We start from the raw sequence: 12714 nt of genomic DNA, 5'->3' as shown, positions 1-12714 counted from the left end.
CCTATGGAAAGCCAGCTTTCCTTCCAGACTTTTCCTAGAAAAACAGATTCACATTGTCCTGAGTTAATGCAGATGCATCCATCTGCTTTTTAGTTCTTCCTTCCAAGTTGGCAGTCTTAATTTGGTGCCAGACTGTGTTACTGTAGGCTCCCAGCGTGTTGTGTGTTCAAAGCATAGCTTATAGGAAGCATTCTGTGTACCTGGCATCAGGGAGACCAAACTACAAGGTGGCTTCCCATAATGTTTCTCTTTTCAAAGCTGTGCATGACAGTAATGTGAATGACCTGCTGGCAGACAGAATGGGACAGAGCAGAAGCCCTGGTGCAAAGAAGGCAGGTTGTGTCCTTCTGCACAGCCTAGGGCCTCCTGCCTGTTCCCTCTCTGCTCTCGCTAGACGTACGTGAATTGCAAATAGATCTGATGTTGCAAATAAATCTGAATTGCAAATAGATCTGATGAAATAGGTGTCAGCCCCTGGGAAACATCAGCCTCTGAGCGCAAGGAGGAAATTACTGGAGTGAAATGGCTCCAGTCACTGGGACAAGGTGAGGTGACTGAGTAAGGAGGAGTTGCAGGGCTTGTGACCTGTGAGCCATGAAGGGTCTTCTGTTGACCATGTCTCTCTCATTTCTGTGCACGAGGTAACAGAGTATCTTTATCTGCTTTACAGCTTTTTTCTTGGAGATTTCTCCTGCATCATCCTGGAAGGTGATGTGCTGGCCTAGGAAAATGACAGAGAGAGCTGGTGTAATGATGGTTAAAGTGTGGGAAATGTTTCTACTGAATCCCAGAGGCTGGCAAGCTTAGGTCGCCAGGGTCATTTGGTGTTTATGGATTTGTGGTGTGTGTCTATATTATATTTAAATCTCTGATACTGTGGCTTTTGTTAATGGTCTTCTGATGCTTTCTGGCTATTACTTTTGCACCTTCACTTCTATGAACTAGCTGTGTTACGAACTCTGAGCAGATGGAGTCAATGGAGATGCAGAGAGATGTGCCCACAGCAGCACAGTGAGTTAGTGGCAGAGACCAGAGGACACACTTTCTCTTGAACCACTGGAGCAGAGCCTGGTGCTGCTGGGAAACTGGGATATCGTCCTAGCTGGTGGGGGTTGAGGCACTGCGCTGGAGCTGTGTGGAGGATCGGTGCCCACAGTAGCCAGGAAGTTTGAAGGACTGGACTGGAGCAGCACAGGTTGCATGAAGGATGGGGTCTGGCTCTGCCCTTCTGCTGCTGAGAACAGCGTGTTGCAGTAGCATCAGTGTTGTCAGCTGTGAGACATGCCTGGTGTAGTGTGGGCGTTCCTATTGTGGCGATAACTGTGCAAAGCATCTTCCTGCACCCCTCATCCTTCTCGTCTGTGTTCCTGGCAGCTGCTGGGGAGTGGCTGGGGCTTGCACTGCTTTAAGGACTCGGCTTGAACAACATAAGCTGTCTGGGTCTTAGAGTTAGGGCAGGGAGACTGCTCTGCTGTTCTCCAGACTGGTTCAGAGACGCTGAGGTACATCTGCTCCTTTCTTCGCTTCTTTTTGTCAGCCTCTTATCTGATCTAGAGGCTTAACTCCTACTGTACACTGAGTGACTTTCTTTTAAGGAGTTTGTTTGCACTAAGGTCTGTGAAAATGTGCCAAGAATGGTTAAAGGCTTATTAATTCTTAGTAGTTATCTAAAATGATGATGTTATCAATGCTGCTCCAACACAGTCCTCTGGTAGGTCTCGATGTCTGCTGTGCCCTAGGCTTGGGTTTCCTATTGCCTCTGCCACATTCCAGCTCATGGTCTGCTGCGTCTGCCTCCGAGAAACTCTGATGTATCTGCAGGCTGCTGAGGGTTCAGATGCATGGCCTGAGGTCTCCAGCCTTTTGGCTAATTTGGGCCTCCAGGAAAAAAGCAGAAGAGCGCTAATTCTTGTAAGCAGCAGCAGCTCACACTGTGCAGTGGGGATTCAGGGCCGCACGGCCGTCGGCACGGCACCTCGTGTTTATTTTGCCTAGCTCCCGCTCGGAGCGGTGCGAAAGTAGGCGCTTCCAAGCGCTTGCTGGGGAAGCGAGCAGGAATTCATTGTGCAGTCTGGCTCTTGTTCCTTTTGGCGTGATGAAGAGCGTTTCCAAACGCATGTACGCAAACAGAGAGCCAGTGTTGACAGCTTTACAGGAGGTGGAGTGGTGGGCAGAGTACACTGACTGCTTTGCAGCAGAGCTAAACGTACTCTGGACATGTAAAACTCCATATCCTGAAGGATCAAGGGTTTTGGGGGTAGGGGAAGAGCCCCCTAAAAATCCAAGGCAATTCCTGGAAACCTGCCACTGCTCAGCCTCTTTCTAGGCTTCTGGTTACATGTAGTTCAGGATGTCAACTTATGGCTCAGCGAGTACATGAAAGGATTTAATTTCTGAGCTGAAATCTGTTAGCTGTATAAAGAAGTTGAGGGGAATGAAAGAAGACTACCTGATGGCCCCTCTGCCTGTCTGGATTGGGATCCCTGTGCTCCCCAGGCTTCCAGACACACAACATAGAGCTGGGGAAAGTGTTTAACACGCTGTTCTCTCAAGCCAAGTGAAAAGCAGTTCCTACAGCAGCTCCTCCTGCCACACTCGACATGTGCCATGCTCTGAGGAGAGAACCCAGAACCTGTGGCAGGTGATGGTCAGAGGAGCGTGTCCAGGTAGTAAATGAACACTCATCCAAACTCATTAATCTGTCCTTTTTTTTAACTCATAGGAGTTTATTTCATTTACTAAACTCTCCATTTTGCATGTACATATATGCAAACATGTAAGGAGCAGGTTTTGTGCCTGCTATTAGAAGTGTAGGTTACACCGTGTATTTCAGGATCTGTTTTCTGACTTTGATGGGGATTTTGTGATGGTAGTTTGAGACACAAGTGCTGTATGTGGAGGTCTCTTAATTGCACTAAGAAAGTGATTGAACTTCTGTGTTTTAATCACTTATGCATGTTTCTTTGTATGCTGCTTTAAAGATGACAAATGATGTGTAGCTGCTCTGCTGCAGCACTAACTTAATAAGTAGGAAGAGGAACTCCGTCCCCGTTCCAAAATGTTGAGATAAATTCTTCCCTGTTCAGCTTTTCAATTAAATCTTTGCATCGACAAATGCGTAACTGCTTACAAAATGTTTTGAGGATGTGAGGTAAAAAGGCAATACAAACCTGATTTACTGAGCTCATTTATATTATCGGGCAGAAAAAAACAGTTATGCCAATACAGTGTCACTTGTGCAATAAAAGCTGGGTTCCTTTTCAGCCTCCCTTCCAAGTTGACTTGTGCCCTGACCCAGGCATGCTGCAGCTGCCTGAAAAGGGAAAGAAAGGGGCATTTCTAGTGACGCCGACTGTGGGCACTGGTGCTGCCAGATTGCACTGGCACAACTTTTGCAGTTCCACTTCCCAAGCATTGTCAGTGCTGGAGTTTCTGCTGAGGCATACGTGTAAAATCTCCTGGAAGTCTTGTGAACCAAAGCCTGATCCTCTGCAGAGCAGGAGTTTTCAATGCTGAGAACCATCAAAACAGTACCAAATGTTTAGTGAACTGAGCCCATGATCTTGTAACCAAAAGTCATCCCTCCCCAGCTTCAGTAACAGAGGAAAACAGAACTTGGATCCAAACTGTGACAGGGACTGCTATAGTAAAAGTGGAAGAAAAACCTAGAAAAGCAAATGGTAATTTCCAGAAAGGATGCGTGGTTGCTAGAGCTGTGTTTGGGGAGAAGAGGAGCCAGTGTTTGTCTTGTGATACTTCAGGGAGGCCTGAACTGTAGGGTGTTGGAAGGGCAGTGCTCAACATATCTAGCCACTTCTGAAAAATCGTTGGTGCTGGTCCTCTCTTGACCGCTTTGCTTTCCTGTTTGCAAAGCTGTGCATTGCTGTGTTCAGATGAGAACAGTTACAGAAGAAGTAGTGCTTGCTGCTAAGCATGCTCAGGTTTGAGATCTGACATTGTTTATATTGCCCCCAAAGCAGATGTGCCGAAGTGTTAGGATACAGTTAGGCAAGTGTCCTCCCTAGAGACTTTACACGCGAGTTAAGACCTAGTTAGGTCTAGCCCAGAAGTAGAAATAAATTGTGAATAAATTGCCAGGAAAGTGTAAAGGGAGGAGGAAGGCAGGTGGAGGGTGTTTTTTCTCCTCTGTGGTTGCTGTCAGCTTTCTTCTCCCTGAATAGTCCAGGAGGTCTCTTGAGTTGTCTAAGGAAAGGGAGAGAGCTAAGGAGTGGGAGTAGGACATGCTCTGCAAACACAGTGCCTGCATTTTTGAAGGTGTGTGTTTTTGCAATGGGTAATTTGCTCCTTTATTGTCTGCAGAATAACAGCAGTGACAGCATTGACTTTCTCTAATGAACAGCTGCTCGGTGCTAGAATCTATTCCCGGAGGAGGCTCACAGGGATGAATAAGGTTTCATGCTCCTCCTCCAGAGAGGGTGAGAAAGTTCGCAGAACAGAAGATTGTTGCTTGATTGTTGGATATCTCCAAATCTTGAACTGCTGACAGCTGAGAGCTGAATGTGTCACCATGCAAGTCATGTTTAACCTTCCAGCACTTTCGCTGAGGGAGGGTGTTTATGGAGTCGGGAGAGAGGTGTTAGTTCCCGTCCAAGAAGTCATCCTCTTGTCACTGCAAACGACCATCACAAATTGGCTGAACAAAAAACATTTTCCTCCTGTTGCACTGCCTGAATGCTTTGCTGATACTCTGCACTAACAAGAGCAGGGAGGCAGGAGAGGATAGCTGATGAATTATGGATGCATTAGAGGCAGACTCAAGTTGTAAACTCTTGGAGTTTGAAATCATTTGTGTATGTTATAACTCAAGCTATAACTTCAAATAAACATTTTGAGCTTTGTCCCAGGCAGCTCCCCATGGTGCCTCCCTTCACATCCCTGCTCACAGTTCTCCTTTGCTTTGAAATGATGCAGATTGGATTTTTAGAGGTTAGGCAGCCTGTGTGCTGAGATCTGTCTGGCATGCTCACTTGCTGTCTCAAGGTTCCCTGTGCTCCCCTCCCCGCCTCCTTTTGGTTTTATACTACACTTGATCCTATGCCATTTGTTGTATTTCTTCTGTGCTTGCCCACCACCGATTCCTGGAACCCAGCTCCAGATGCTGAGAGATGCCCATGAGAGCAATGGTACAAAAAAGTGGAGCACCTGAATTTGGCCTGACTTCTGTGTCTCATGATAAGAAAGTGGAAAAACACATAAACTGAGAAGTCTGCTGTAGTGAGTCGTTTATAAACAATAAAACCCGAGGGAATATTTTGAAATATTTCTGCAGATTATCAGTAAGTCTTGTCTCTTGCTGTGTATTGGCATCTTTGCCGTCTCCCTGTGCAAGGGCAAGCATGTGCGCAGGTTGATGAACTGTGCAGGAAAAGAGCCTTCATCTCTAACTCTTTCAGTGCCCAGAGGATTTCTCAGTCCTAGTACGCTACTCCGAGTTATCCCAGAGCCGCGTTGGGCACCCTACAGGCGTTTTATCAGGAAAAGAAAGTAAAATGGATCCATCTGATTCAGAAAGGCAAGAAGTCCACAAAGGCCATCAGTGACCGTGAGTTTTGATACGAATTCACAGGTTGTGCCTTCAGCTGTACAAAGCTTTTGCCTAGAGTAGCTTTGCTACTCGGCGAGACAAAACAAAGCTGGGGTGGTAGGAGAGACATCTCAAAAATGAAGTTTTAAATAGCAGCACTGCAAAAGCTTTTAGTGCCACAGAGCGGACAGCATGGCACAGGTGCAGTCAGTGACCTGTTTTGTTCAGGCAGTGAAAGATGCCTTGGAAACTGCAGCTCTTTTTTTTCCTTTGGTTCTAACAATATTCCCTCTTGACCTGAAATTATCTTAATGGCAGTGGAGGCAAAAATCTCACGTTGGTTTTACGCTTTGATGTTTGTTGGAATCCGCTGTGTGGAGGTTTTTCCTGGTTAGCTCAGTACTGTTCTTGGGAACCCTCCAAACCAAACAAAACGTTCGCTGTTGCGTAGCAGTTAACCTGTGATCTGTCCTATCCAAGCAGCCTATTGAGGTAGCAGGTGAAAAACGTACTCTAAAGGGGGCTCAGTTTAAAGAGGAGCTTGGCTTGTAGACTTGCCCTGACAGACCCACAGTGAAACACAAAGCTGGAGAGAAATGTGTTTGTGTGTGCAAGAGGTGTATGGGGCATTCATCCATGCACGCACCCAGGAATGTACTGGGAAAGCAAGCAGAACTGTTTGTTTTTGTAATATTTCAATAATAATCAGTGACAAACAGCTGTGGGGTCTGGGCTAATGTTTTCCCAATAGTTTTTCAAGGCTGAAACCAGAGTTTTTGCTGAGAGAGAAGGAAGCAGAAATCTGTAGCTGTTTGAGCTATGGATCCCTGTGACTGTTGCTGCTCTTGGTTTTCAGAGACCTTGAGTGATTTGTGCCCTTGGATTTGACTGTCAGGAAGCCCCAATATCAGCTCTCTTTGTACCTTCTGCAGAGTAAGTATGGAGCTGATAAGTAGCTAGTCGCCAGGCCTGGTTTCTGCTGACACTGGTTACCTGGCCATCAGCGAGCTCCTTGCTCGTTCCCTTCCAGAGCGCCCAGGGTGCAGGATGGGCAGCACCCGTGGAAGGGCAGCACGTGGTGCTGCTGTGGGACTGTTTAGGATGAGGGTGATGAAGAGTTTCGTTGGTCCTTGCCCAGCCAGGAGAACCACAAGGCCCCGAGGAAAGGTGAAGCTACAGGCGGTGCCTTCACAGCAGCGCTTCATGGCGGCTCTGCTAAACCAGGAGATTGCAGTTTGTGCAGCTCATAAAATCCCTCTCCAAGTGACTGACAGCACTACAAGGCAGCTATCGAGGGACCGAGTGATACGGGACAAGTGCCTTCACATGAAGTTTCTATAACCTGTAAGGTGCTTTTGCCAGCCAGCACCTGGGGCCGTGCACCTGAACGCAACAGATGACTCTAAGTCAGGTTTGAGGAGCTTTCTCTCTTCTTCTGCCCTAAGCTTGGTAGAGAAGGCTACTTGGAAATCTGGCAGGGAATATATTGCCATCTGGCTGGTGTTATTTTTTTACTCTAGATCTTATTCCCCCCCCTGCCCCAGCACTGCAGAAAAGGACAGCTTTTATGCACACAGACGTGTTTCAGCCATGTCCTGCCCAGCAGGTACGCCAGCAGCTGGTGGTGTTGGGTGGAGAAGCTCACGCCCGTAGTGGGCTGGAAGTCTGTCCCTGTGTACTCCTGCTCCCAGGACCTGGGGTATAGGCTGCTCCCCTGTTGATTTTCATCAAAAGCTGCTGTGGCCCCGCAATGGGTAGTGGGTCTCCAGGGTGGGCAGATGACGCTTTGCTGAGCCCTGCGCAGGGTGAACTGGGCCTGAGCCTGTGGTCTGTGGAGATGTACAACCACGTTCAGCCGTGCTGCCAGCCCTTCAGCAGAGAACAACTCCTCACCTGGCTCCTTTGCACCTCTTTCCCGAGCTCACTCTTAAAAACAACCTCATCACAATTTGTTGGGTTCTCTAGTGTCTTCCCAGCACTGTGGCCTTCCCTGTAATGGCTGCTATAAAAGCCCCTTCCTTTGCTTCTGGTGCTTTCTCATGTGTTTCCTTCCAAAGCCTGGCTGGAAAGCTCTGTCTCCTTGTTCTTTCTCTGATGTTGCCTCATTCCTCTCTGCCGTATGGGGTAGAGAAAGGGCAGAGGCCTCGCATTAGCCACGTGCTGAGCAGCGTCGCCCTTCCAGCCGGGTCTCACTGGAGTCCCTGCGCTCAGTTGTTTTGCAGGACTAATGATTACTTGTGGATTTTAGTGCTTTGTTGAACTGGAGCTGGAGTTAAAAGAAAGCTGCTGTTCCAGAGAGCCTTGTGTTTCTCTGATCCTTCAGCTTACATGCCTGTTGTGGAAGCTCTCGTGCCTGTTTTTGCATTAAGCCCATTTTCTGTCTCAGTAGTTCTCAAGCTCAGCCTTGGCGCCGCAGTTAAGAGCGGCCAGGACTTTGATCTGTTTGTCAATGAGGCCTCTGAATCCGCAGTCTGATGTGGCTGCTTCTTGTCCCTGTTCTGTCTCTGCTGTGACAGGAGGTGATGGCTGTGAGGCTGAAAGTGTCCGTAGGCATGAACAGTGTGAACAGCGAATGTATGTGAATGTACAAAGCCCTGGCCAGCCCACACGGAGCTGTAGGCACAGGAGAAGGTTGTACGTGCCTGTACACATCAGGCCCTCTGTGTAGCGTACTTGTTCCTCTGGAAGGACAGTAGCTGGCTTGGCTTTTCCTTCGTGCCCCATAGCAGCTCTTATTGCTGGTGTTTGCCCAGGGCTGGGGCTGCAGTTTAGTGTGGCCCAACCATTGCCCCAGGTAGGGCACTGCGGGCGCTCCTCGGTCTCTGCTTCCATCTGCTGGACAAGCACTGGCTCCTGCTCTCTCCCCTTTTCCTTCAGTGCCTTGGGGATTTTACTAGCTCCTTTTAAACTGTGCACACGTAATACTGCAGATGGAAATCCCTTTCACGCATGTATGGGCTGCAGGAAGGTTTGAGTGTCGAACCAGTTCTCTTTGGCAATGGAGACTCTTGCCAAACGTGTTAGAGTAGATGGCAACGAGCCTGGAGATGGGCTGAGCGCTGTGTGTTCGGTGCAGTGATGTGTAGGCTCCTGCCACGAGGGCAGGCCAGCGTGCTGAGGCCAAAGCTTCTCTAGTTTATATTCGCAAGAAAGTCAAGTATGAATGAGTGTTGCCTGGCTGCCACATGAATGGCCAGTGTGGGTCAGGCCAGAGGTCCAGCCATTGCAGTGCCATCTCCAGAAGTGACCACAGCAGTTGCTAGAGGAAAGTATGTAAAAAAAAAACTGCGCAGGGAGGACATGGTGCTTTCCTTGGACAACTCCCTCAGCATCTGACAGTCAGTGATGTGGCAACATCTTGGACTGGGGACTGCAGCGAGATCTTTGTATTTAACAGTCTTGGTAAATGTATCCTTCATGAGCTCGTCTGAACCTCTTGGTTTTTGAACTCTGCAGCATCTTGACACGGTGAGTTTGTACTGTGCAACAGGGTCCCGCTTTTATTTGTTTGAGACCTGCTGCCACCAACTTTCTCTGTCAGATCATGGGAGCACCTGGAGCAGGCCTAAGAATTACTTGTACTGTGTGACTCCTGCAGTTATTTTTCCCTTCGTGAGGACAACAATGAAAGTGTCCCTCAGAGCTTCACATATTTGGGAGAGCTGGAAGAACAGGGTTGCTACTGTGGAGAGTCATGAAGAAGCCGGTCTGCTCGTGAGTGCTCTGGTTGTTTTCATCTGACAACAGAAATTTGGTTGCTGCAAAGGCATTTCCTTAACCTTCCCTTAATCTCTGCTCCGCAGTGGGCAAACACAGGCAGAATGTTCATTTCAAGCGAAAAATCCCCGTGCCGTTCTCAAGACATTGTGTAATGCAGCCTATAGATCTTCCTGTAAACGTTGCTTGATTTACGTGTTGGCTGTTCATCTGTGCACGTATAAGCTAGATAGCATTCTCTCCTCCAGATGTGTAATGACTGATTTAGTCTTTGTGCCATCAGGTGAAGGCCTGGACCCAGAGGCTTGACCTCTTTGTTGCAGTTTTCAGTACAGCGTCTGGCTGTTAGAATTTCTATAACCAAGTTACTGGATTCTTTCTGAGTTGTTACAGTGCCTTGGCAAAGGCTGCGTTGTGTTGCTGTTGCTCTCTTTCAGGATATCAGTGTCTCGTTTCATCTCATTAGCAAACATCCATTTAGCAGCAGTTGATGCAGGTGCTGGCTTGAACTCGACTTATTTTCCATGTGAAAATCCTGATATAAATTTTTACTAGGACCAGCATGATTAGAGTGAATCTGCAGGGCACCCCTTTGTTCATTTCTTCAGCAAAAATATTGTAGTCACATAGAAGCAAGACCTGCTTTTCTCTTCTGAGTATGCATGAGCCGTTACCACACGTGAGATACCCTGGGAAGCACAGCTAGGGTGTCTGGGCTCTATGTTCTGTGTTTTTCTAGGGACTTTGCAATTTGGAAGGACAGATCTTCCTTTTTATCTTTGACATTAGGTGCCCAGGCAGCAGGAGGAGATGTCACCATCGTCGCCGCTCCGGAGAACACCACGGTGGTGGCCGGGGAGAGTGTGGTGATGGAGTGCATGGCAGCTGCTGATCCCACCCCTTTCGTCTCCTGGATACGACAGGGTGAGTGTGAAGAACAGAAATAAGCTTTTGTTGTCAAGAGGAACCTGTGGACACTTTATTTTTAATATTAAAAGACGGAAAATTCTGTGGGACAGGAAGGGCACATCAGTGCCTGATGACGCAGATGGTGTCACAGTGTAGGGTGTCCTTGCTAAACCGGAATTACTAATTAAATCTAGAAGGTTACAAAGCATGCAGCTCACTTTATAGCTGTTTGACATGTGAAATATATGATGTTCTAGTGCCTGGATGCCTTTTGATCTAAATTAGTCATCCTCATTGTATGAGCTTGAGTAGTGAAGGTCATGAGATGGGGTCACATGGTCTATGCCACCCTGGGGACTCACAGGTTAGTGGGGATTCTGTGGAATCTGCTGCTGCATTGGAGAAATAACTTGTATTATCTTGCAGGATTATAAAACACGAGAAGATCTGTTAATCATTGCAGTGGCTGGGAGCATTGCTGGGAGGTTTTTATTTACGAATTGTACTGTGGTCAGATTGGTAATGGAATGATTGAGAAGATGCTTAGGTCTCCTCAGAGGTGTACAACTGAGTTAGACTAACATACGTTACCCAGGGCTGATAGCCTAAGTCATGAGCAGAATGCTAGTGTCGCTTCACCGAGTGTCACATCCATCAGATGTGTTTCAGAGGCTCTGACTGAAGACGTTCTCAGCTCAGGAGTAAAAGCTCCCCCAGAAAAGGCGCTCTGTCATTTTCATAAATCCGAGTCACGATTTAATACTCCTCTCCCTTGTAACCATTTATTGTGGTTGGTCATCAGCCCAGACGTGTCAGTACAGGCAGTAATTTTAGTGGATACAAATATTTCCTCTTCCGCACAAAGAGGAGCAAAAAAATATATCAGAGGACACAACTTTGGAAATAAAATCAGCAAGGATTGAATGTTCTGGCAGAAATGTTTCTGGTTTATCCTGTGCATTTCACAATTACAAATACTCAGCTTTCCCATGCTAGATCACTTATCCATTGTTTTACTGAGAGCTACTGATGCCCATAGTAGAGTAGATATTATTAGCATTAATTATCAATTAATTATGAGAGCTTTTTGGATTTTGGGGGAAGAGGAAGGAGAAGAGGGAAAGGTTCCTAAAACAGTTCTTTGCACGCTTTATTTTAAAGTGTCTGCTTGGTCCCTCTCTGCTTCCTGGTGTGGACTCTTCAAATTAGAAAAGATGGATTAACTGTGCTAGCAGTTCTGTGTTATACAAGCATGTTTCTTTCCAAGACTTCATTAAGGAGCAGGCTGTGTTACTGGATGATTAGTCATGTAGGTAACACTGAGGACTGTACATTCAGGTTGCCAGTTTGGCTCTTGCCAGCCTTGGTGGTGTCAGCTAATTGCTACCATCTGGAGTCAGATTTTCAAATGGCTCCAGTGCAAAGGGGGTGCACAGATTTTCTCCTCCTCTGAATGTGCAGCCACTGAACCATGGGGCTAAAGACCCCCAAAATGGATGGAGGGGGCCAAGGATCTGATCTCAGCTGCATTTCCTGCTGATGGTGCTAAGTAGGGGCAGCTGCTCACAGTGGAGGTTGAGAGCTTGCTTCTGTCTTGAGATACAGCCTCAGCTGAATCTGTGAGAGGCAAAGGCAGGCGAGTGCTGAGTTTTTGCTGTCTGAGAGGCACCCGTGCTTCTGCAGGTGGAGAGGGACAAGGTCTGGTGTTGCACAGGGACTGCACAAATTGGCTGGCTCTCCCAAACTCCTAACTTGTGCCAGAGCTGGCCATAGGTTCCTGACCTCCCATCTGAGCCTTTGCTCAGCCAGACTGTGCTTGCCCATGCTCTGTCCCCAGCTCTTGGCTTTGCTCCCTGACACTCGCTCAGAGGTACCAACGCCATGGTTCCCGTGTTTCTCACGTCAGAGCAGTGCTGAGAATAAGCAGTGCCCAGCACCAGCATGCTGCTTTGTCCATGTTGTGCTGAGGAGCCTAGGGCTATTTGAAGTTGTAGAAGGACGGCTCAGCTTCTGCCTGGGAGGGCAGAGCCACCATTTCCTCCTTCCCTACTCAGCAGTGCTGAGCATCTAGCCAGGAGAATAGGGAGAGGGTAGCTCATGGCCCATGTCTCTTACCCAAGCACCAGAGCCCCAAGGAGAACCAGGTGTCTTCCTGATACCTGATCAGGAGCCGAGCTGGAGGCAAAGAATGAATCAGGAAGCTCAGTAAATTTGAGTTCACATCTAGGACCCAGACGAGGGAAGAACCCCTGAGTTGTTAGTCATTCCATGCTTTCGCTGACATTGCATTAATGTGTGAGGGGAGGAGGTGTATGTGTTCGTGCATGGGGGTCAGCAGGCAGATCCAGCAGCTTTTCCAAACTCTGTGTTTAGCATAACTTTCTCTTGAACGTGCTATTCCTAGGGGGGTCTCATTGCAGGCACACCCTAGGCATCAGAGACTATTTTGATCCAAAACAGAACTTTTTCGGTCATTAGAGGCTAAACTAAAACTTGGGCCAATGTTGGCTTGGGCTGACTGACACTCGGTCCAGCACTGAGGA

At 47.8% G+C, this 12714-nt stretch overlaps 1 protein-coding gene across 1 annotated transcript in view; it reads left to right on the top strand.

Annotated features, from left to right (window-relative positions):
• IGDCC4 (immunoglobulin superfamily, DCC subclass, member 4) overlaps positions 1-12714 on the top strand; it is a 63488-nt gene that overhangs the window by 24949 nt on the left and 25825 nt on the right. Inside the window, exon 5 of the mRNA XM_010287326.1 lies at positions 10052-10186. Within this exon, the coding sequence (XP_010285628.1) occupies positions 10052-10186 (135 nt within the window). The remainder of the gene's footprint in view (positions 1-10051; positions 10187-12714) is intronic.

Source organism: Phaethon lepturus, unplaced genomic scaffold (genome assembly GCF_000687285.1).
Source record: "Phaethon lepturus isolate BGI_N335 unplaced genomic scaffold, ASM68728v1 scaffold15465, whole genome shotgun sequence".
In the NCBI taxonomy this organism is placed as follows: domain Eukaryota; kingdom Metazoa; phylum Chordata; class Aves; order Phaethontiformes; family Phaethontidae; genus Phaethon; species Phaethon lepturus.
This window is presented reverse-complemented; position numbering and strand designations above follow the sequence as displayed.